Source organism: Ptychodera flava, chromosome 2, assembly GCF_041260155.1.
Source record: "Ptychodera flava strain L36383 chromosome 2, AS_Pfla_20210202, whole genome shotgun sequence".
Lineage (NCBI taxonomy): Eukaryota > Metazoa > Hemichordata > Enteropneusta > Ptychoderidae > Ptychodera > Ptychodera flava.
In genome coordinates this window covers 31896832-31920446 of record NC_091929.1, presented here as the reverse complement: position 1 = coordinate 31920446, position 23615 = coordinate 31896832, and the positions used below count along the sequence as shown (strand labels likewise).

The 23615-nt window shown below is 36.2% G+C and overlaps 1 protein-coding gene across 1 annotated transcript in view; it reads left to right on the top strand.

Annotated features, from left to right (window-relative positions):
• Positions 1–15905, top strand: part of LOC139119173 (spondin-1-like) — a 37600-nt gene extending 21695 nt beyond the window's left edge. The window contains exons 4-11 of the mRNA XM_070682840.1: positions 6935–7008; positions 7631–7759; positions 8266–8414; positions 9202–9450; positions 10007–10211; positions 10937–11170; positions 12435–12617; positions 13347–15905. Of these exons, the coding sequence (XP_070538941.1) occupies positions 6935–7008; positions 7631–7759; positions 8266–8414; positions 9202–9450; positions 10007–10211; positions 10937–11170; positions 12435–12617; positions 13347–13519 (1396 nt within the window). The 3' untranslated portion in view covers positions 13520–15905. The remainder of the gene's footprint in view (positions 1–6934; positions 7009–7630; positions 7760–8265; positions 8415–9201; positions 9451–10006; positions 10212–10936; positions 11171–12434; positions 12618–13346) is intronic.
• Positions 15906–23615: the final 7710 nt, after the last annotated feature.

The window sequence follows — 23615 nt, the reverse complement described above, 5'->3', positions numbered from 1 at the left end:
GTCACAGTGTTACTTGACAGCACCCTCTTGTTTGCAAGAATATATGCAACCTCTATGGCAAGGCCAGCATTTTGATTTGATTTTCATAGTGTTCAATTTTTGTAATCTTCATAAGGGAGCAATATGTTACACAAGTAAAATCACCCTATACATGTACTGTTATATGGCAAGCATTATGATCTGGAAATTGTCCATAGAGAAAAGTAGATTTGGAATTTGGTGTTTCAGAAATAGAATGGCTGTGGGGGAAAAGGAAATATGACATGTTTTATGTCTGAACAAAATCCTTGATCCAGAAAAACAACCGCACCGCCGTGCCGATATAGAGATACTGTCTTTCTATCAGCTGTGCCGATATAGAGATACTGTATTTCTATCTGCCATGTCTAACATACTCTCATGTCAGGGGTGAGTAAATCCAGTGATCCGATACGTATCTGGAACTGTCGCGTTTTCTGGTGCAGACCAGAGAATTCACCATTCCATAGATTCACCATTGTAGTGAATCATTAATGCATTGATGCGGCAAAGAATGTAGACAGGACGACCAAACTAGACTGCAAGAACGTTGGATTTTTATTGAAAACCTGTGTAGAGATCACATACTGAATGAATTTGCTCACCTTTGGCTCCAGTTTAACCCTTACACCACCATGGTTTGGCCCAACTCTCATAGTTATCAATCATGATTATGGACCTGTTTATAAAGGAATAGGAGTAAAAGAAGATAGAGGACTGTAAAAGCAGCAAGACTTTAATACCAAGAGTTTTGGCACAGTCGAAAAATCAACCAGCCAACAAATTTTGATATGTTGAAAGTAAAGCTACAGACAGAATTCTTTTACAAGTCTGAAAGGACAAGTCTAAAGTAAATATATGGGGAGTGAAGTGCTGTATGTTTGAGAAAAAGGACTCTGGAAGGGCTTTCAAATTCCGTTCAGTCCTTGAGTACAATTAGCACTCTCAGAAAAGATGCTGAGATAAAAGAACTTGAAGAAAATTTGGCGTGAAGGAGAGCAATTCTTGAGACCCTCACATTCCAATACTTTTTAGACACAATTTATCCAGTGTTCAGTTTAGGTCAAGTATAGGTATAGACTTCTGTTTACTGTAAAGGGTATCTTTTGATAGCTTTGCATTTCACCGAACAAACACAGCCACTGTCTCTGAGCATCACTTTGGGCAACTTTTATCACTTGAGAGTTAGTCAGTAATCCTAGTGATACATGTAGTTAAAACATAAACATGTACATATGACATGTATAGAATGGATGAGGCATTTTCAACCCTGGTTGTGTACAAGTGTGTTTTGAGGGGTGAACTGACCACACCTATGTTTTTTTGGAACAGTCTATTCATATGTAAATAGCAAAACAAGAGAACACTTTTTCACAACAATTTTGCAAATTATTATGTCTAATACTGGCTGCTTCTCTGTATTTCCAAGCTGTGGAGAACACTGAATGTACATTCAAAATCATTTGTGTTGATAGTTGATTTGAAAAAAGTACCCATACTTTTATTTCAGCAACTGTATCTCTTTAACATTAATGTGAAATTGAATTTATTTTCCAGCTTTCAGAAGAATTATAAGCCATAAAAACAAAAAAATTAGAGATATATTCCTTTAACTAGCTGGTTACTGCCAAATATGTAGTGTGAGAATTGCAGTTTCATATTGAGGATTTTTTTTTTTTTTTTGGTAATTTTGTCTAGTGGTCATCAGAAAAATTATTTCAAACTGAGATGAAACACTCTATGCCCAGCTTCTGCATGTGGGAATGTTGTATGCTACCAGAATATTTAATTCTTCAAGTGTTTCTCTTCGGTGGTCTAGTTTTTCAGTACAAACGCATTGCAGGAGGAACGAAAATCTAGGGTGAAAGCATACATATAGTACTGTAATTTCAGTTCAGAAAAAAATTAATTGGTCTGCAAGCAGATTTGGAAATGAGAGACTACATTTATATGCGAGCTATCTCTTAAATGCATCAGGAGAAGTGATATCGTACTGCCAGTTTATATTGACTTAGTCCTCGAGGAAAAATTACAGCAAAACCACCTCATACTGTGCTTATCAAGTCAAATTGCATTAGAGAGCACTCATAACAAGCTTAGGCAATACAGCTCTGATGTCCTCCATGCAGGGGTCACTTCAACAGCTTCAAATTAGAACGCCGCCGATTTTGTTGCCCCGATCCAGCAGCACCAGGGGCCATGTACAATGTAGATACTTCTGAATAGCGTACATTTTCCTCTTCTGGGCATCTCACAAATAAATGAGCAAAAGGTCGAACTTACCAGAAAAAATTGTGCAAATGAAAATATGACTTTTTCTCAAAATTGAAACAAAATGCATTTTAGAAATAATAGATTTGAGGAAAGATATTTTGATGCTTATTCAGTATTCATTTGTGACTTCAAATGGAATATTTTTTTGGATATGAGAAATGAAAATAGTAAAGCAATGTTGGGAAAAAATGCTGAAATTTCCTTTCTCTCATATTCCATTTTCTCTGTGGAACACATACTTCTGTAATTAAAAGTATAAAGAGGATTTTTTTTCAATACTTTTCTCCGATCTTAGTAATTTAATTAATGTACCAGGTTACAGCAATCATTTAGTTGTATGATACTTAACCCTCTCATCACAATGGTTTGACCCAAACCTATTGTTGTGAATGGGAGAACAGACCTGTTTACAGGGAATCGAGGGGTGAACAGGTTAAGATAGCTGAGACTTTGCTGTTTGATTATTGTGAGTTGTTGGCACATATGCAATGAAATATCACGATTTTGTTAGATTTACATCTGTGAACACAGTGCACATGTCAAAAGTTACAATCTGCCACACACATGCTGAGTGTTCGAAACTTCTATGGATTACAATCAGCAATAGGCTGACTGTTACAAATTTTATTTTTGTAAAAAGAAGCAGAAATGCTTGAAACTTCATCAAGCTGTTGATTACTTTAACTTCAAATTCTCATGTGGACCGCAGAATCTGTGCCATGTATCCATAAATGTTGAGTCCTAGCTGTATACGCTAATGATTTATGTGTCCAGGTGCTCTTTCTTAATGTGGTCGTAAAAGTCATATCGCTCAGTCCCTGTTCCTCATGTGTATACAGAACCTACGTGATAGAGTGTGTGTCGGGAACAGACTGCTGGAGATTCAGATTTTTACAATACTGTTGCTCGTGTAGAATTATTTTAAAACCTTTGATATAAACGAAGTTTCAGGTACATTGTGGTTGTGAAAAATGAAATTTGTAAATTTTTCATACTACAGAAAATAATGCTGGCTATATCAGCCATTTTGAATTTCAAATATAGTTAAGGTAGAATGTACCTCAGGGACACATACGCAGACTCTGAAATTTTTTACAATTATTTTCTGATCTACAATTTGAGGTACCTCATTAGGAAGTTGGAGCAAGAAAAATTTCCTGTCTTAATTTTTGGAAAACTGGACATTTCTTCCCATAGAGTAAACATATGCAGGGATGGCGGCCATTTGGAGTTTCAAATAAGGGTAGATTTAGATACCGCTTTCTTCAGTACAAAATTTTGCCAGGTGACTCCTGAATTTTATAGTCAATTTGGTAAGAGAATGGTTGAAAATTCCATTCGGGAAACTTTGAGCAAGAGTTTTAGTCCTTCAGGCGTATACCACCTTAAATTTTTTGCGATTTGTTTCTCTAGCCCCAAACTTTGTACTTGTTCACAGAAAATGGTTTTAAAGTTTTCTCAAACATGGAAGATTTGAATGAAAGTTACGGCATTCAGTTTTAAAGGGCACAATGGGTTTTAAATGTTGCCTCTTGGGAGACTAGAAATTGTAGAAAGATTTCCACAGTGCAAGCCTCGACTTTTGCTACAACGTAATTATTTTTGGTTATAACCACCATATTATAACTGTATATGTAAACATGCATAATAAAAATATGCAATTCCTCTGTGTTCAAAACATTTTCTTCTAACTCATTTAACTTAGTTACACTTTCCCTGAAGGTTTTAGCTGCCTGTGTTCAAAACATTTTCTTCTAACTCATTTAACTTAGTTACACTTTCCCTGAAGGTTTTAGCTGCCTGCTACCATACAAGGGTCAGATCTGAAGTTAGTATACTGTTCATGTGAACTAAAATGTAGATGGAAATTTAATAATAGATATACCGCCGGCAAAGAAAAATGATAAAATTCTGCCCCAGAGAGAATCAAGAAAACCCAGTTATCATGAATATTTCAAAGAGAAAAATGTACAGCATTTTTTGCTAAGGTTGAGGTTAATGATGTTATAATGTCACTAAATGCTGTCAAAATTGTTCCATTGTGTCCCTGGATTTTATACGCTGATTGCTATGAGTGTAATTCCCACAGTACCGTAAATCATTGTGCCGAACAAAGGCCATTAATCTAGAACAGACTCAATATATTACTTGAAAATCTCCTTGTACTGCGGCTCTAATATTAATAAATCTTCTGATTATGGCTCCATTAGTAACTTTTGATGTGTTTTAAGTATCTTGATGGAGCTGTCGGTAAAATGCAGTTTTTGAGTGCTCCTATCAAAATCATGTAAGAACCTCCAGAGTTTACCTTGTCAATGTAAACTGTGCATGCATATTTGCTAATGTTATTTTTGACAATAAGTATATTTTAGACTCGAATTCCACAATAATAAGATTGCATATTATGTAAGGTTGCGTTATGTTGGCAAGGCTAATATGGTCAAATATTTTGTATTTTATCATACCTTTGTAGGGAGAAGATTAAGGCCCTATTAAAGTTTTATGGAAATACCATTATGAAAACGTTATCAAAGGTCATAGCTATTGTCCTTAGAATGAACAAAAGATACTGAAATACCAGCGTGTTCATTATTTTAACTTGTTCACCCCCATAAGCTGTACACAGGTCTACAATCACCATTGATGACAATGTGTTAGGGCCAAACCATTGTGGGGAAAGGGTTAAAATAGGTGATGTGCTGCATTGCTATTGATTGACAGCCAGCAAGTGAGAGGCAGAGGTGATAATCCCCCTTGATGGATTAGAGTTTTTGTCGAAAAATGGTCTGTTAAAATTAATGGATTGCTGATTGGATTTTGTCAAATGTAATATTAACAATAACAAGATGAAAGTGAAGGGAGAAAGTATGAACGCATATATCAGACAGACAGATACTCCAAATGAAATAAAAAAACTTATCCAAAACATACCATTCTCTTTATACAGCAACATTGAAATTCCCTAGCTGTGGTTTACATGTATGTTTTGTATCAAGAAGTCTGGTCACACAGTTTATCCCTTGTGAACGCCAAAGTCAATTTTTGTTGTCTTTAGAAAATATACTTCAGTCAATTTTTTTCAGATTTTTGTCAAAATTTTGATAACAAAATGTAGTCAATGAAATTTGAAGGCCATTTGGTCCAAAATTATCAAAAAATTACAGAAAAATTCATAAAAGTTGGTAAAAATGTTGCATTAAAATTTTGGTGGGAACATCACAGCACTCAAAGGGTTAATGTCTGCAGACTTGAGTTACCATCATGTTACCTGCTTAATTGGTTTCCAGCATCTGAGTTTATTAGTTTAAATTAATTTGAAATGCCTTACTCTATCCACTTGTGCATGACAGAATGAGATTTTGTTTTCACTATAGGATTACGTTAAACTAATAAATTCAGACATGCAGTCAACAACACACACACATACACCACATGCAGTATACAGAGGTCACATCTCAAATATGTGTCACAAGACATATGATCTCACGACGTATGACATTATCACCATAAACAATGTTAGTCATTTCCATGCGGGCCAATTCAAACGCTAAGAGGCTTGATTAAAAAAAAGTTTTGATTTATTGAACAGTGAACTTAAGGTTACAAGTATGTGCATTCTTGAGATCTTCCTTCACACGCTGTATATTTAATACTACCCTAACGTAGATTTATTTGAAGGGACAATCGCTGTACATGAAAAGTATCGTTATATTTGCCCCAGGAAATCACATCCCTGTGTCTCCTTATTCCTGAGATGTGTTGAATTGCAAATTATAAGCACATGCACACATGACACATTGTGTGCAATGTGCAGTACGTGTTGTTGTTGATGATTGAATTGTAGCCCAGATCAGAATGCAGTCATGAACAACAATATGCGAAATTTATTCCTATTGTATGGACTCTATTGATAAATTAAACCCCAGGAATTTTGATCTGAAAACAAGAAACTGCGTTTCAAGGACATGTACCGTACAAAAATTGCAGTAAATGTATTAAAAGTTACAAATAATGCATGCACAGCCTTATCCAAAATTTGACATCCTAGATCACGTTATTTTCAAAATGTTTATTGCGGAAAGTTAGTATATTGATGATTTTACTCGTTGTCTTGACTTCATACTACAGTATTACCAGTAATATGCATACCGTAGATTGTATACTTGGTCAATTTTTAGTTCACATGTTCACTTACATAATGGTTTATCAACAGCCAGACTTAGATTGGTGCCTGGAAGTTAGCAAACTTGATAACAATGTTGTTTTGATATATCCAAAGGGGGCTTTATGATTTGATCATGTAAATTAATAGTATGACATCATTTATATGTACTTTACACTTATGCAATTTTTAGTTTGTATGTGCCGGTTAATTGATCCACACAATTTATACCCATGCAGCCAGAGACACAATACACATACTTTTCATCTACAAACATGGGCATGTTATTAGATAATGGCTCTAAGAGAACGTTATTATTGATATTTTATAATTTTCATAGAAAATGCAGGACAAATAAGTTTGCATTCCTGTTAGTGTCAGGTCATTGTCTGATTCTCATGCATAGTTTCAATGGGTGTAGCAGTACGGCGTTGTTAGAGGGCGCTGTTTATAAAGGTGATGATTCTTTCATGTTTACAGGGCTACTGTTGTGCAGCAAAAATTAGTATGGTTTCAGGACGATGGAGATCTTACAAAGACTCTTTGTGAAGCTGGTAAGTGATTCTATCAAGAGACTAGCATTCATTAGAAAAAAGTATTATAAAGATGGTTTTAAGGGATAGGATGGTACTTGATTCAAAAAAGATGCAGTCGAAAGACAATATGCACATTGAAACTTAAGGTTTTTGCCAAACTTCAAACTTGAAAGCCATTCTCTTTCAAAATCAAGAATAAAATCACAGATCATCAGGTAAATTTTTGAACCAGAGAAACAGCTTATCTAAAAATGTACAAAAACTTAAAATTTAAAATGGCTGCCATCCCCACATTAATTCCATGAGGAGAAATAATATTTATGATTTTCACATAAATAAGACTGTGAAAATTTTATTTACTCCACACACTTCAAAATAAGTCCACACAAGGGGCAGGCCAACATAATATTGTAAGATTTGAGAATCTGAATGTCTGGATATCTGTCTCTTAGGCCAATTTTAATTACATGTTATATAGTGTCAGTCTTTCATTAGACTTAACCTAAAAAGAAAGAATGGGCAAATATTTGGATTTTAACTTTTAGGGAGTTAGACAAGAAATTGATCACAAACAAGAAAGAGTTGGCAAACACATTCAAAAGTTATAATAAATTGAGCTGTAATTTCCTGTTTGTTTCAGTTGAAGGAAGCGTCACAGAGAACTACCAGCGGGAGATACAGGACTGCTGTGCATGTGGTAGTGCCAAGTACAAGGTGACCTTCATGGGAATGTGGACAAGATACACCCATCCGAAAGATTATCCCTCAGGTAAATACATAATCCATGATTTCAGACAAAGAAATATCCTTCATTGATGATCCCTGTAAAAAATACCATAAAATTTGTACAGTTTCTGTGGACGCTCTTAAATTTTTACAGAACTGATTGGAAAATTAAATAACTTGCTTTTCATTCCAATGAACACACTTAATTAACCCTTTGAGCACCAAAGTCAATTTTTGTCACCTTTAGAAAATATAGTCCAGTCAATTTTTTTTCAGATTTTTGTCAAAATTTGGTCACAAACTGTACCCAATGAAATGTGATGTCCATTTGGTCCAAAATTATCAAAAAATTACAGAAAAATTCATAAAAATTGGTGAAAATGTTGCACTAAAATTTTGGTTGGAACAATTACAGCACTCAAAGGGTTAAACACTCCCATACATATTCTCTTTCCCATTTTGTGTAGCACTTTGCATTACATGTATATGAGTGGAAAATTATCTATTCCACATAATGAGAATAATTTCATTTCTCAACTGACAAATAAGGTTACCAAAATCACTGGTCATCTCTGAGTGGTGCCTCTCACAGCAAAGACTACATGGTATTCGAGTACGGTGGCTACGCTACAGAAGGTGTGAGAAGGATTGCAGAATGGGGATCTGCTAGAGTGCTCGAATCTGAAATGAAGGATGAGGTTAGTTGTTTCCATGAAAGCGGAAATTCTGTTTTTCATACTGAATATCCAATGATCACATCAAGATCAAAGTAAACATGATGTTCCAACAGCAAATCCATTCTGTTTCTTAATACATTTTATACAACAGTATATATTCACCAAAATTGATGCAAATGCAATTATGCCTTTATAAGATGTATAGATCTTGTTCAAAAAGTTTGGAGAGAAAGATAATTTTCACAGAAATTCATGTCAGTGACTTAATCTGTGATGAATACGTTCTATTTGAAAATACAAGTACACAATTTACAGCCAAAAACATTGGACTACGTGCCTGAGGGTACATGTAGGTGACCATTTGCCCAACCTAAGGAGGGCAAATAGTCTCCTACTTTGAGGGTACATAATCCCTTGTTTGGGTTATGATAATGTTTGACATACCTCTCTTACATAGTTGCTACTGTAAATTTTAGGTTTACAAGATGACAATCACATTATTCTATTGGATGAAAATCTGTTGAAAAAATATAAAGATTTTCATAATTGAATGGTGCATTGATATTACTGTTATAGGCGGTTTATAGAATTTTTTATGGGTAATGTTTTAAAAAAAAGTATTTCCTTTACAAATGCATAATTCTATCATTTTTAAATCCAAAGATGTCAAGTTGAAAAATAGTTATGCTTCACTTTCAGTCAAATGATTAAGTATGCGGGCTTCGATGTCATCATCGTTATCATGTCATCATTACCATTGAATCCTATGTGTCTTCCCCTCACCCTGACTCCTGTATTCACTTTACAGGGTAGCAACATCAGAACGGTGATCAAAACACGTCCCCTGTGGCCAGCCGTGGGCAACATGTCAGCAGTGTTCAGCACAGACTCCGACAGACACCTGCTGTCAGCGCTGACAATGCTGGGGCCCAGTCCTGACTGGTGTACAGGCGTCAGTGCCCTGGACTTGTGCACGGAAAACTGCGGATGGGCAAAATATGCCGAGCTGAACACATACCCATGGGATGCTGGGACGGATAGCGGAATCACTTATATGGTAATGCCTATGTCTACATGTCTAGAGCAGTAATAGTAATAATTCATGTTGACTAAAGGTCCATAAGGTAGTTTGTGCCTCGAAATTCAGAGACTTAACTTCTGCTCAAATTTTCCTCAAGTATAAATTTTCAACCCTTCTCTCTCCAAATCAAGAAAAAATTAGAAGGGGTGGGGGTCACTGTGTTAATGTTGGTACTAGAGAAACAAACTACCCTCATATTGAACAATATTGGAAATTCAAAATGGCTGCCATTCCTATGTTATCTCCGTTTGGGAATTTAATTCTCGATTTTCACAAAACTAAGCCAGTGAAAGTTTTATTTACCCTATAAGCTTCAGTGAGCCTGAACAAGTAGTAGGCTAAAGGAATACTGTAAAAATTGGAGAGTTCGACTATTTGTCCGCGAGGTGTGTTCTACCTCAACTATCACTTTCGACAACTTTTTAAATATGTGTCTTGTTATACTCCCCTATGGCACGATAAAATTCCTGGGATTTCACTCAAAATGAATATTTTGTAAATAAATGATGAAGTTTTATGTTACCTCTTCCAGGCTACAAATTCCCCCACAGTTCCACAGGAGAAGATACGACCTTTCACCAACTCCTATCCAGCCAATGATGCGTCACCTTTCTTTGACCCCACCGGTCAGCCAATCAAACATGTCGGTAAACTCGTAATTGAAAGGTTAGATGTCAAAGGTGACCAGTGCTTTATCGATCCAAGTGCAGAAGAAATGGAAATTAAAGTTAAAGAAGGTAACACCCTGTGGTCTAGAAATTCATTCAGAATGCAATCTCTGTTCAATTTCTTGATTTTGTTGGAAATTTATGTACAACATTTTTTAAATTTGACAAGATTTTGTGTACTCCCATAGGTTAGCGTATCAAGTATGTCCAGGTCTGTTTATAAAAACAGCTGCATGCATTGGACATTAAACACTGCTGCTTGAAATTCAGACAAATTTTGTCAGTGTGGCTCGTAAGGTTGTTGTTGTAGCTTGTAGTCTGAGCCATAATTTGTCTTTTCTCATGTTCATCGCAACACTGGCAGTCACCTGTGAAGATGCATAATTCCCAAAACTGTAATCTGAATTTGCAGACAAATATTTATTTTTGCATATTAATGAGAACAATGCCATCCAAACAGCCTTACTAGTAATTATCATTATACTTCTATGGAATTTAAAGACCTTCCTTTGTATTCAAATTATAGTTCAAGTATGTCATTCTATTAATCTTGATTTAATGTGTGTGGAATGATGAAATTTGAAGTAAATTGGGTTTGCAGACAACCTGCTGGGATTCATACTCCGGACTGACTGATTTTGCACACAAATGTGCCACAGAATAGTGATGAAAAAATGCCAAGTCTGTAGATAAGAGTGTTAAACTTTGAAAAATCAGATTGTTTCAAATTTGTACACTTCTGTAGCATTATTTTAGTTCGTCATTTTGATTTTTATTTCTCATGTCCAACCCAGATTACAACTTGCAATTTACCAATAGTGACGGCGACAACCCTCCTCCTTCAAGAGGGGGAGGTGGAGGACCTATGCCCCCCAAGGAAGGGATGGAAAAGACCATGCCCCCTAAGGAAATGGATAGGCCCACCATGATGCCCAAGAAAGAAATGAATATTGATCCTACGATGCCGCCCAAAGATATGGAAGAGAAGGGGCCAATGATGGTCAAGACAAGACCACCAGTGATGCCAGGTAAAGAAATACCTTAACCCTTTGAGTGCTGTAATCTTTCCCACCAAAATTTTAGTGCAACATTTTACAATTTCTATGAATTTTTCTGTAATTTTTGTAATAATTTTGGACCAAATGAACATCACTTTTCAATGGCTACAGTTTTTTATCAAAATTTTGGCAAAAATCTGAAAAAAATTGACCAGGCTAAATTTTATACTCAGGCCACAAAATTTGACTTCGGCGCTCAAAGGGCTAATATCCGCACAGTATCTGGAGAAGATGTCTATAACTCAATGTTGTATGATTCGTCATGGATGCTGCTGTGTGACCTTTGCCTCAAAGAGACGGGGATTTACAGTGGTTTGAATTGAACCATTGGCAATTCGGGAACCAGACATACAGTCTAAATAGAGGAGTTGCCAACACTGTCAGGTGTAATGATCGTCTAGACAGTAATATCAGCCAATAACAAAGAAATCAACTCTGTGAAAGTTGAAATATTGTCTGGAAGGAGGTCAGACGTAGTCAAAACAACACATCAAATCCACACACATCCAGCTCAGAACGCATCATTTGTGAGCTTTGTTTGTGAGGATCTGGTGTTGTTGTTGTTTTGACTATGCCTGACCTCCGTCCACACAATGTTTCTGTTTTCACTGAGTTTATTTCTTGTGATCGACTGATATTTCCACTGGGTAATAGTTAAATCTGACAGTGTTGGCAACTCAATTAAAAACAGTATGTCTAACTTCGGTATTGCCAACGGTTCAATGCAAAACACAGTAGAATTATTGAAGTGGTTGGTAAGCGTATAAGATCAACAAGTTGCACGATTGAGTGTTTTCCCATCATGCAACTCGCAGCTTTCTTCAGTGTTTGACAGGTGAGATATATGGCTTGTGAAATTTCAGAAATCATGTGATGCAGCAGCTAGCCTAGATAAAACACTATTAATTCCCTCTAAAACTTTAAAATTTCATTAAACTGCAGAATTTGTAAATGTTTGCCGCTAAAGCATTGTTGTGTAAAACTTAGGAAATGAGCAGTTTGTCCGAAATGGCAAATTAAAGGTATACTGTCACCTGTTCCAACTTTGCCACAGTTAACCATGGAAAGAGAAAATCTAACCAATCACAGATTTTAAGCGGGTGGCCACTTTTTAAAAAACAGCGCCCTCACATGGGCATTTTGAATACCAAGGAACACCCCTTTGACCATATATGGGCATATTTAGATTACAGGTGACTGTATACCTTTAAACTGTGCTGTGATTATTTTGCAGACAAAAAGATGCCAGTTGATTGCATGCTGAGTGAGTGGGGGCCCTGGTCAGAGTGCACTAAGACTTGTGGCAAGCATGGGAAGAAAGTTCGACAGAGGATGGTCAAAGTCCGACCAAAGAGAGGTGGACAGCGTTGTGGTAAAAGGAAAGAAAAGCAGAAATGCAACACACATATACGATGCCGTAAGTATCACTCGTTCAGCTTTTTTGCTCCCTGTTTGCAAAGTTTGTGAATCGGATGAAAAATTAAATTTTGCAAGATGACCCATCTCCAAATTAGCCAAATCTGCAATTAAACATTTCTTATGTCGATGGTGTACTAATATCCATAATCAAAAATGGCCTGCAACTTGTGTCACTCTTTGCTTGTATGATATACATTTGTTCTGCATTATTTGTGTCTGACACCTGCAAATTCATTGACTGACCATATCACAGATGCCATATCACATCAGCGACTTGAGCCAAATCTGAAAGAGATTTTTGTCAACATAGTTCAAATTAAAACACAACTTTTATCAAATTTAAATTAACATGGACCACAGATATAGACAAAAATAACTAAACATTCAAACCAAAATTGATGACCATCTGAATTTTTCTAAACTGTGTGTACAAATATTTGTGTCTAATGTTTTTATGAAGCCATTTATTCTCTACATTAAATAATAGGTTTCAGTCACTTAAAGTTCTGGCTTGGCAAGACAATTTGATCACTTAGTTGTAGCAAAATTCTTGAATATCTTCAAACAAGGAAAGGCTGCTTCATATAGTATTAATAGTATATTGATAATTTTGAAAGGGACATGTTTGAAAAGATTAAATTGTGTTTCTTTGAGTCTTGACTATTTCTGCTGAATAATGTAACAAAGGTAAAAATAACCTTTTTCTCGGACTGTGTTTCTGTTCCAGCCATCGACTGCAAACTCGGTTCGTGGAGTTATTGGTCTGAGTGTTCAAAGACTTGTGGCAATGACGCCGTCAAGATGAGAACAAGACCAGTGTTGAAGATGCCGAAACACGGTGGTGCCCAGTGTGGAGAAACAAAAGAGATTAATCGCTGTACCAGCCTGCCAAGATGCTAATAAAATGACAAAATTTTAATCCTCCAAGAGAAAATGACAAAAAGTTAATCCTATGAGGCCCTAACATGATAAATCTGACATCCCTTATATCACAACCAATTCATGCCTTATAATTTAATCATATTTTTAAAACCAAAAACTCGTGAATATTTTTTAATCAGTTACAATTTTACACCGAGATTAATTCTTACTATCAGTATACCTTTGTATGTAAGAAACATTTACTACAGTGTTGCTCTTCATGACACTTTTACACTTTATTTGTCAAAAAATGATAGTTATTCTTCTCTTATTCGAATATTTTTAATTCCAAATAGAATAAGTTGATCACGTTCATAAGGAGCTATTCCAAGATTAGGTCACAGAATATCTATTTTGCCGGAAAAGGAACATTTTAATAATTGAATTTTCATTTTGGTACAGCATTCTTGCTTCCTAAATTCCCAAAGTTACACAGGTCCCAGCATTGCCCAGTTTCACAAGTCTGGCCTATATGGTTGTAGTAGAGTATTAAAATATTTCTTATCAAAACGTAAATTTCACCATACTCAATTGTGTTGGAAAACATCATGCCAGCTTGGTCGCTTTTTGGATGTTTCGCATTTTTTTCACACTTAAGAAACTTGTTAACTTGCAATAACTACAGAATAAAAAAGATGCATTCCACAAAAGTAGCTACAGAAATTCTAGATGAAGGAATTACACGTTATCTTTGCATACTAGTATTTGACAAATACATGTACCAGTTTATCAGGAAAAGCAAACCTCTTGTGTTTTCCTTCAGTCAATTTACAGTTTTTAACCCTCTGAGTGCTGTAATTTTTCCCGCCAAAATTTTACTGCAACATTTTACCAATTTATGAAATTTTTCTGCAATTTTTTTGATAATTTTGGACCAAATGGACATCACATTTCATTGGCTGCAGTTTTTTACCAAAATTTTGGCCAAAAATCTGAAAAAAATGACAGGGGTATACTTTACAAAGGTGACAAAAATTGACTGTGGCGCCCAAGGGTTAAGCTTTCCATTATGCATTTATTTTTATGCACTATAGTCTCCTGATTATATTAAAATGAATTCTAAGAGAATGTAGAATATTAAAACAAAATCAGTTGTATTTGAAAGAATTATGTTAATTGTGTTTGGAAATATATGTTTTTTACATGTCAATATAAGACCAATTAAGCCTGGTGTATTAAAATTATTTAAATTGCTATTCATATGCTAATAGATGTAAATTTTTATCAGTTTGAATGCACATACACACGTTTTGATACAAAGTGATAGGTCAAAGTTGCCTTTACTTAAGCTTTTATCATGTGACATAACCTATATGCTGCTTATTTTCTTACAACCAATCACAGCGCAGAATTCTGGTGATTTCCTGTGAGAAAAAACTTGACACAGAACAATTCATAGTTATGTACTTCCCAGATCTATTGCAGCTCTGAATCATTTGAAAAAAAAAAACAGACTAGATGTATCAATGGTTGATATGGTTGTGCAACCTTCTCATCCCCATCTCAAAATGGACTTGTCCAAAACTACCACAGAAAACAAATGAGCCAAGCCATAGTTTTGTCATGAAAGGGTTTCAGGTTTTTATTCACAGCTCAAGAATGTCACCCACTCAGTGACTGAAGTATGCCTCAGTTCGTGTCATAACAAAGAGATGATGAGTATCAATAATTCAATTGTATGTAGAAGGCTTTCATGGTGGCTGCAACTTCTCTTGGTATGGTAGTTTGTTGATTTCTGACAATCAAGGGTATAATTCATTATGTAATCTGTAATCAGTCTTTGAACATCACATGGCCTTGGTAGGCTGATAAACCTCTGGGTTTCAATTCTTAAAATAGTCAACCATCAAATCTTGGGAAGGGATAGCAAGCATTGAAAATATCTGCATAAATTACCCAAAACGAATTTTCAGCCATTCTAGGCTTTGAAAATAAATGCCGCATCAATCGGAAGAAATAAATTTTGAAATTTGGAGGTGTTCAAAATGGTATGCATTCCGTGCAAACTCTGAAACTATGTCAATGTTTTCAAGTAGAAAACCAAATTCGATGTTACCATTCTGAGTAACCCCCCTGCCATCATAAAATGGTATGTTCCGAGAATTATTAGCATAATGTTATTTTGTTCCCTACTGATGCTATTTGTCTAGTGGATTTTAGTGCAATCACAGCTATCTCTGGCATATACAATCAAAGATAACTCAATTATCTCTCTGTGGTTGCTAGGAAACAAGTGATTGGAGATGTCACCATCTTATTCAATCCTTTAATCTGGCTCTGAATTCCCGAACTAGCGACAGATTTTCAGAAATATTTTATACCAAACGTAATGTTATACATTGAATAAAAGAACTGTGAAAAAATATGAACTTTGTCATGTGTATTTTTCAAGTAATTTAACTTTTGCATTCCGCAAATAACCTTCTCATCTGTAACATTTGATGCGCAAATCCAAACACATTGTTTTTTCCTTAACTTTTACAAGGTCAGTAATAATAGCTTTTGATTTTTTTTTTCACTATGTTTGTTTCACTTGTCAATCACAAGTTCTTGTTCTACTTCCCAAAGCATGTAGACTGACCCTTTAGTCTCCTGACTTCTCTCTGGCCAAGGCGTTCACCCCACTATCTGGGCAACAGCCTACCATTAGCATGATGGCCTGTTGATGTTCAGTCCTTCAATTTATTATATGTTTTGATTTGTATGCCCATAGACTTGGAGCAAGGCTAGAGGGCATGTTACAACACCTAATATTGAGATTGTGAAGTGTCTACATGTGTAAAATACACTGTTATTATGTACATCTGAATTCTAGGCCAGAATTTACCTAATAATGCAGTCTACACATGTACAGACTGAGTTGGCAAGCTGACTATTGTCTATATCAGCATGCTGTTGGGAGAAGAACGATAAACCCAGGTGAAACTAAAAATAAAAGTACTAGAAAATCAAAAGTTGAGCTATTGGCTCTTTGATCATATTTTCTTTGTTCTTGATCTATAAACCAACTATTTTTAGCTACTATAGACTATAGTCTATAGAAGCTATTGGGATGGGTATCCGTCCGGCGTCAGTCTGTATGTATGTATGTATGTATGTATGTATGTATGTCCGTTTGTGAGGCGTCCGTCCACTCAAATATCTTGAGAACCGCAGTACTTACTGATTTGATATTTGTTGTGTAGATGAAAAATATGATTTTGAGAAACTGTTTTTTTTTAATTTTTTGATATTGTTGAAAATAGGCAAATTAATGCCAAAAAAGGTGTTTTTGGTAAAAAATCTTCTTCTTCATAACAGCTGGTCAGACAGCTTTGTTATTTGGTATACAGGTCCCTAGGGATAACCCAACTTAGATTTGTTCAAATTGTGATGAAATATGCAAATGTGTATTTTTAAGGAATTTTTTTGTCATTTTTGGTCAAAGTTTGACTTACATTGTATGTAATTCTTGTACTGTATAAACCCTATCAATTCACCCAGAAAAAAATAATATGATTTTAAATAATTGAATTAATTAGGAAATCATCAAAGCCAAAATAAATTTAGTGTGGAATTATCAGAAAGTTCAACTGTTTTTGACAGTTCATAGTGAATTGAGGATTAAAACATGTAAAGCAACTTTCCTGAATCCCAACTTTGATATATTCTGAACCACCATTTATGTTATCTTAAAGAATTTGCTCACAATAGTTTGTCATGATAGGGTGGTCAATAAATAGAGATAGAGAAAGTTCTAATTTCCATTTATGGTTGACTTGGTAAGGATAAAATAAGATTACTTTTTGAGGAAAAAAATAGAGTGGTCAATTATAAGAGTGGTCAAATGATAGGGTTTTTATGGTAAAGCTCTGCTGTAAGATTCCTCATGTGCTATTTACAGCAATTATGCAATCTGTGTAAACAGTGCAATGAAAGTGTAACATGATTCCTTATAATGCTTTTGATGACCTTGAACTTCTTAAGTTTCAAACATTTGTCTCTTCAGTGTGCTTTCTCTGAGTACGTACAGTCTCAACTTATTCACAGAACTTACTTACAATGTTAATTTGAAAGTTAAAATGTGCTTGGTTAATAGGATGAAAATACTGATATTGAAAGATAACCAGCTCAAGATTTTTTATAACCTGACAGATATGCTGTTTTTTTATGACGTAAATCTTGATTTAAACAAGTCTTGTTTACTTTAATTAGAATGTAATTAACTCTCGTTTATTTGCTATTATAGACTAATATAGTCTGATGAAATATGCAAATCTGTATTTTTACGGAATTTTTTTCCATTTTTGGTCAGGCCATCCTGAAATGAGCTATCAAAGATATCCACCTTCTTCATCAATACATGTGTCACAAAAGGTTATTCTCTACATAACACAGCAGAGCTCTGTCAACTGTTGAGTCGCTTTGTCTTTTCAAAACCGCTGGTCAGACAGCTTTAATATTTGTTTACATGTCCCTAGGATGACCTTAGTGAGATAATTTCATACAGTTAGGAATACTTAATTTGTATCCATGTCTATAGTAGCTTCAGGGACTTTGGCCCTATGTTTTATCTTATTCATCTCACAGAGTAGGCCTACATTATACAAAGTAGTAACCTTGGCAACAATGCTGTGTTGTGGTTGAGAAGTGAATTGAGGGCAGTGCACCATGTGAAGATACGCAGTTTTACATTACGCCCATACAAGAGATTTTGACAATTTTTGGAGAAGTTTTCAACATACTGGAAAATGAAGGAAAGTTTACATGTAAAAACTTATACCGGTAGATGACGGACCTTTAATCAACTCTCAATTGTTCACAGTTTTTTGTGATAGGGCCAGGGAAGTATTTCTAACGGTATCCTTGTCCCTAAGTACATACAAGTCACAGTCTGTGTCACAGCAAGACTGAAGTATACAGGTTCCATACTGAACAGTTCTACAAATTACCTTATTTCTAGGGGGTCAAGCTGCTTCAGAAAGCTAGGGAGGCTCCCTAAGAGAAAGCAGTCGCTCTCAGGCAAAATAAATAAATAAATTGTGCTGTTCCGATAACATGGTTTACAAAAATAGGGTAGGTAGGTCGGCAGGGATTTTTTTTTTCCAAAATATTTTTATTTTTAAATATGCACTTTTCAGGAGTTCAGGGCGATCAAACATTGGCCAAAACATTTCCAGAAAAACGTATCATACATACAAAAGGAATAAAAAACATAAAAGACGTTCTCGTTCAATCAAAAATCAAATGCCAGGTAACGAACACGTGATTTTACTGTTTTTTTCTTTCTTTTTTTTACTTCCGTGTTTACGTAGCTCAAAAAAGTTTAGGGTCGGCAGGCAAAAAAATAGAGTAGGTCGGATTATCGGAACAGCATGATTTTTTTCCTTGGCCTCATGAGGAAATGTCGGTCAAGATTTCCTCAGGTGCACCCAGAAAATAATTGAGAATATTTTTAGACGTTTGAAAGTCAAGGACAAAACTTGTAAATAGAATGCATTGACAACAGTTCACTTTCAATGGATTGAAGTTCAGAGATGCAGTTGATAAAACAATTGTTTTCAATTCATAGTTCGAACTACGGAATTTTACACGCGTACACGTTGCAAAGCAGTTTATACTCCTACGATTGTGTAACGTGAGATGAGGAGTTACAGTCAGAAAAAGCCCCTATCAAGGAAGCAAAGTCGAGCACTCTGCCGGGCCGTGTGAGGGCGTTCTTGCCAGTGGGCAACACAAACTGTACAATAGGTCCGCCGCTGGAGCGCACAAATTTACTGAATTGGTCGAATTTTCTCTTGAAATTCAAATTAATAGATTTGCTTCGCAGATCTAGCTTATATTCAAGCATATAGTTGACCTTTCTTAACATACAGTCACCTATCAGGTCAATTTTTGGATGACTTTCATCCAGTATAAAAAACTAAGTGTGTTTATACATTCTTTTAGAAGACATTTAGCTACGAAATAATCGGACATCAGCTCCATATTTTACCAGAATTAATCAAGATCAACCATCTTTCAGGTTTTTTTAAATAATATCTTGCAAACTTTTGAGAGTGTGATCGTTCTGTGTTGCTGGAACGTGTCCGTTTACAGAGAAATGGGAGAAAGATAAACCGATTTGCAGTTTTTACTCTTTCTATCTGTAATCTCCTAAATATTCCAGCTGCCGAGACGGTCACATGAAAATCTGCATCACCGAGTGAGATCCCATCCTTCATATTTCCCATCACTTAAATTGAAAGTTTTGGCCAAGCTTCCTGTGACTAGGCCTCGATGGAAAATCTTCCAATTTAAATCATTTACTGAATTGCTGACAGTTTCTGTTGAATTAAGACGGCTGAATAGAGTAGCTTTGTAACTGTCAGTAAGACTTAGATTCTCAGCCCATTTTTGACCAATCTGACCTCTGACTGCATGCCATTTCTTATCAACTAATTTCCAATAAAGTGACTTGGATTTGACCTCACTTTTTGTCAGACCATAATTCTCTAAGTCTAAAATATCATAGTTTTCTTCATTTTGGATGTTTGAAGAGATGATTTGTTTCCAGGAATCTGGAATAGCATTGAGGAGTGTTTCATACTCTGTTTTGATTTCCTCTTGCACATGTCTATATGTACCTCCTCTAATTTTTGCAATTATTTCCCATTGTTAAAGCCAGTCATTTCTGTCATCATTCCAGATGTCCCTAAGCCTTAAAATTCCACTCTTTGACCATTTGTCATAAAAGAGGATACTTCCTTCATTCTTAATATTGTCGTTATACCACAGAACTTCTCTAAGAAGATTCTGTTTTGATGTTGGCAGATTCACTCTTGTAAGTCTAAGTGACTTCCAGGTATTTAACATATCCCCATACACCATTGGGGCTCGTTTGTTGTTGACTTTGAAATTGAGATGGAGGTAGTGATAATCACTATTAAGTTTATTGTCATAACTCGCTATGAAATATTTTGATAAGCTGGCCCATTTAGGGGTCCCCTTATCTGGATTTTTCTCAAATAGTTTCATAAGCCACTTTAATTGGAGTGCATTAATTTTTTCTTCAATGTCGACAACTTTTTTGCCACAGTCGTCATATCTTTGAATGAAAATACCCCTTTTTATAACTTCTCGTTTACCTCTCCAAATAAATTTCCATAATTTACTATTTGCTTCATTAATAATTTCCTTAGGTACGTGATCAAATGATGCCAGGTACCATAATTTTGATGGTGGCCACCTCATCCTTCTGCACCTTCCTCATTGCGTGTGTGTGCGCCCTCTATAGCTAGCACTTTGGTCTTCTCACCTTCTACGTACATACCTTCGACACTGTTTCCGATAGCATCTTACAGAAGTTAATGATAAATTACAGAATCAGATATTTTGGAAAAAATAAATATTAGAGCAAAGATATTTAAAATGGCGATGGATCAGGAGGCTATTGAGATCAGCCGGAACGGGCTTTACCTGTTCACGATGAACGCAATCTATATGTGCATGATCGGAATGATGTATGTAGGTACACCGCCGAAGATTTACACAGGGCAGGCGGAGAGACTTGCACAGCTCTGCGGCGCTGGACTGATCGCCTTGGGCTTGATTTCGTGGTTTGCACGTGGCTGGCTTCAACTCGCCAACCTGCTGTCGCCGATATTGGGTTTCTATAATTTCGCCTACGTGGTTTTCATCGGAGCTTTGCGAAAGGAGAGGTCCAACAGCGACGACAATTTTCAGTCGATGATGAGTGGTCTTTTCGCCGTTTTATTTTCTCTCTACTCTGTCGGGTATCTATAGCTCGGTGTCGACGGACAAACACTCCGCTCGCTCGGAAGGAAGGGATTGCATACCGGCTCGCCACGTCACCACATCAATGCCGCTCTAACATATGTCTGGAAACATTATTTCAACATTTGTATTTGATGGTCAGCCAAGATGCGCAATAAGTGGAATGTTGTTATGTTTTCTCGTACAAAGGTCTTCTCCGATACCAAATGTTAAATGAGCTTTGAGACTACTAGGCTAAAAAGATGATTACTCGCGATATGAATATTGTAAACATTTATCACCAAAACGGAGCCCGAGCAGACTTGAAGTTCCAAGCCGAAGAATGAAGACACGAAAATTCTCATTCTTTTGAAGTTCAAACTTTTAACTTTTACATACATTTGAAACATGGTCATTACTGTGTCAGAAAATTATTATATTTGATCGTGTAAGCAAACGGTATTCTCAGGTATACAGTGGTTGAACTTTGAACTGATGACGAGTCTTCGGTGAACGAGACTGGACCAGACTGGACGTGTTTCTATAATATCGACAAAGGTTGAATCGCACATCATCTTATACTAGCTCATGATTTTAGCATCAAACCCATTTTACGATTTTCCATAGTAAGGATAAAAAAAATTGCATTATTGATTCTGTATTTGAGCTGTGTTCCACTCTTTCCAAATTACTTCACAATTCCCTTATCATTAGCTGAAGAGTTCAATGTACCTATTTCGTGAGCGAAAGTATTTTAGCTCTAAAGACATTTAAATGTGATTAACTTCAGCGGGAGGTGTAGTTGCTCATTGTATTATTTATGTACCGTAATAAAGTGTATGTAAGTGACTACTAAAAATGTCCAATACAGTATCCGGGAGAGAGTCTGTCACATGTTCTTTTGTTTGTTTGGGGGCCGCAGAGAGAGAGAGAGAGAGAGAGAGAGAGGAGAGAGAGAGAGGGAGGGAGGGAGGGAGGGAGACAGACAGACAGACAGACAGACAGAGACTATTCCGGCGATCGATATTGCTACAGTTAACCGTCAGAGGGCGCTATCACAAAGCCAACCACCTGTTGATTTCCCAACCCGCACAATCCTTGCGTTCAGCTACATTTCAAACAAAATTCAGCAAATTTTTAACCATTAATTCTCGTCAAGCCTTAGTGACAGAGGCCTACTGCAGGTCACTGAATCGAGCGAAAGACTTAAAGTTTCGCCAACAGTAAAGCTTCTCAGTGTCTATGGTGTACCACAGGCCAGACCACTAGCTTTCCTTGCTCTCGAAAATTTGTCCTACATTCTGAAAATGAAAAAAGATCGCGCTCTGTAAACTTTGAATGGCCCTTTCTATTTAATAGTCTGCAGAGTTTCACATTTCATGACAATGAATGATGTCAACGTAGTCAATTGAGGTCGACTGTGTTTTCTTTCTGTACTCAGAGCATGTGACCACTTGTCACTAAAGAGTATGTTCTCATATGATATGTTCTCAGGCGAGGATCAACTCACACTACAGAAAGCTCTCAATTTTGTGAATGGGAACCAACACAAAGTGATAGGGTGATAGTTTATCAACATGCCCTGCTAGTTTAAGGTAGAATGCGTCTCGGGGACTGAAATTCGGGCTTTCAAATTTTAGTAATTCTCTTCTGATCTACCACTTGTTGGGACTTATTTTAAGGCTCTTGGTGAAAGAAAGGTTGTCATCGTCCTAGTTTTTCGAAAATAGAAAATTTTATTTTTGATTATAGAGCTAACACAGGGATGGCGGCCATTTTGAATGTCAAATATCGGGAAATCTTAGGTTATTAGTCTATCTAGAACAAAATTTTGCACGATGACCCCTAAGTTTTATATCTTGCTTTGGTAAGAGAATGGTCGAAAAATCCACGGAGGAAAGTTTGAGCAAAAGTTCAAGTCGAGGCTCATATTACCTTAAATCCACTTTCGATGTTTCCTCTTTTTCTGTGTATTCCATCTTCTCCATACATTTATTTCTTTACTTTCTTTCCGTCTCTTTACTTCTGGAAATACACACATTCATTCTCTCTCTCTCTCTCTCTCTCTCTCTCTCTCTCCTCTCTCTCTCTCTCTCTCTCTCTCTCTCTCTCTCTCTCTCTCTCTCTCTCTCTCATTTATAATGTGAGAGAGACAGAGAGAATCACTGCTTGCTGTATACGTGTCCTGTCACAGTCCTCAAAGTTTGGTTGGCAAGGCCGCAAATGAAATAAATACCACGGCTACTCTAGCCGTGTAAATACACATACAGTATAGCATTACCTCTGGAAGCCCCCTTGAGAGCATGCCCTTTTATTAAACCAGCGCATGCGTACTAACAGC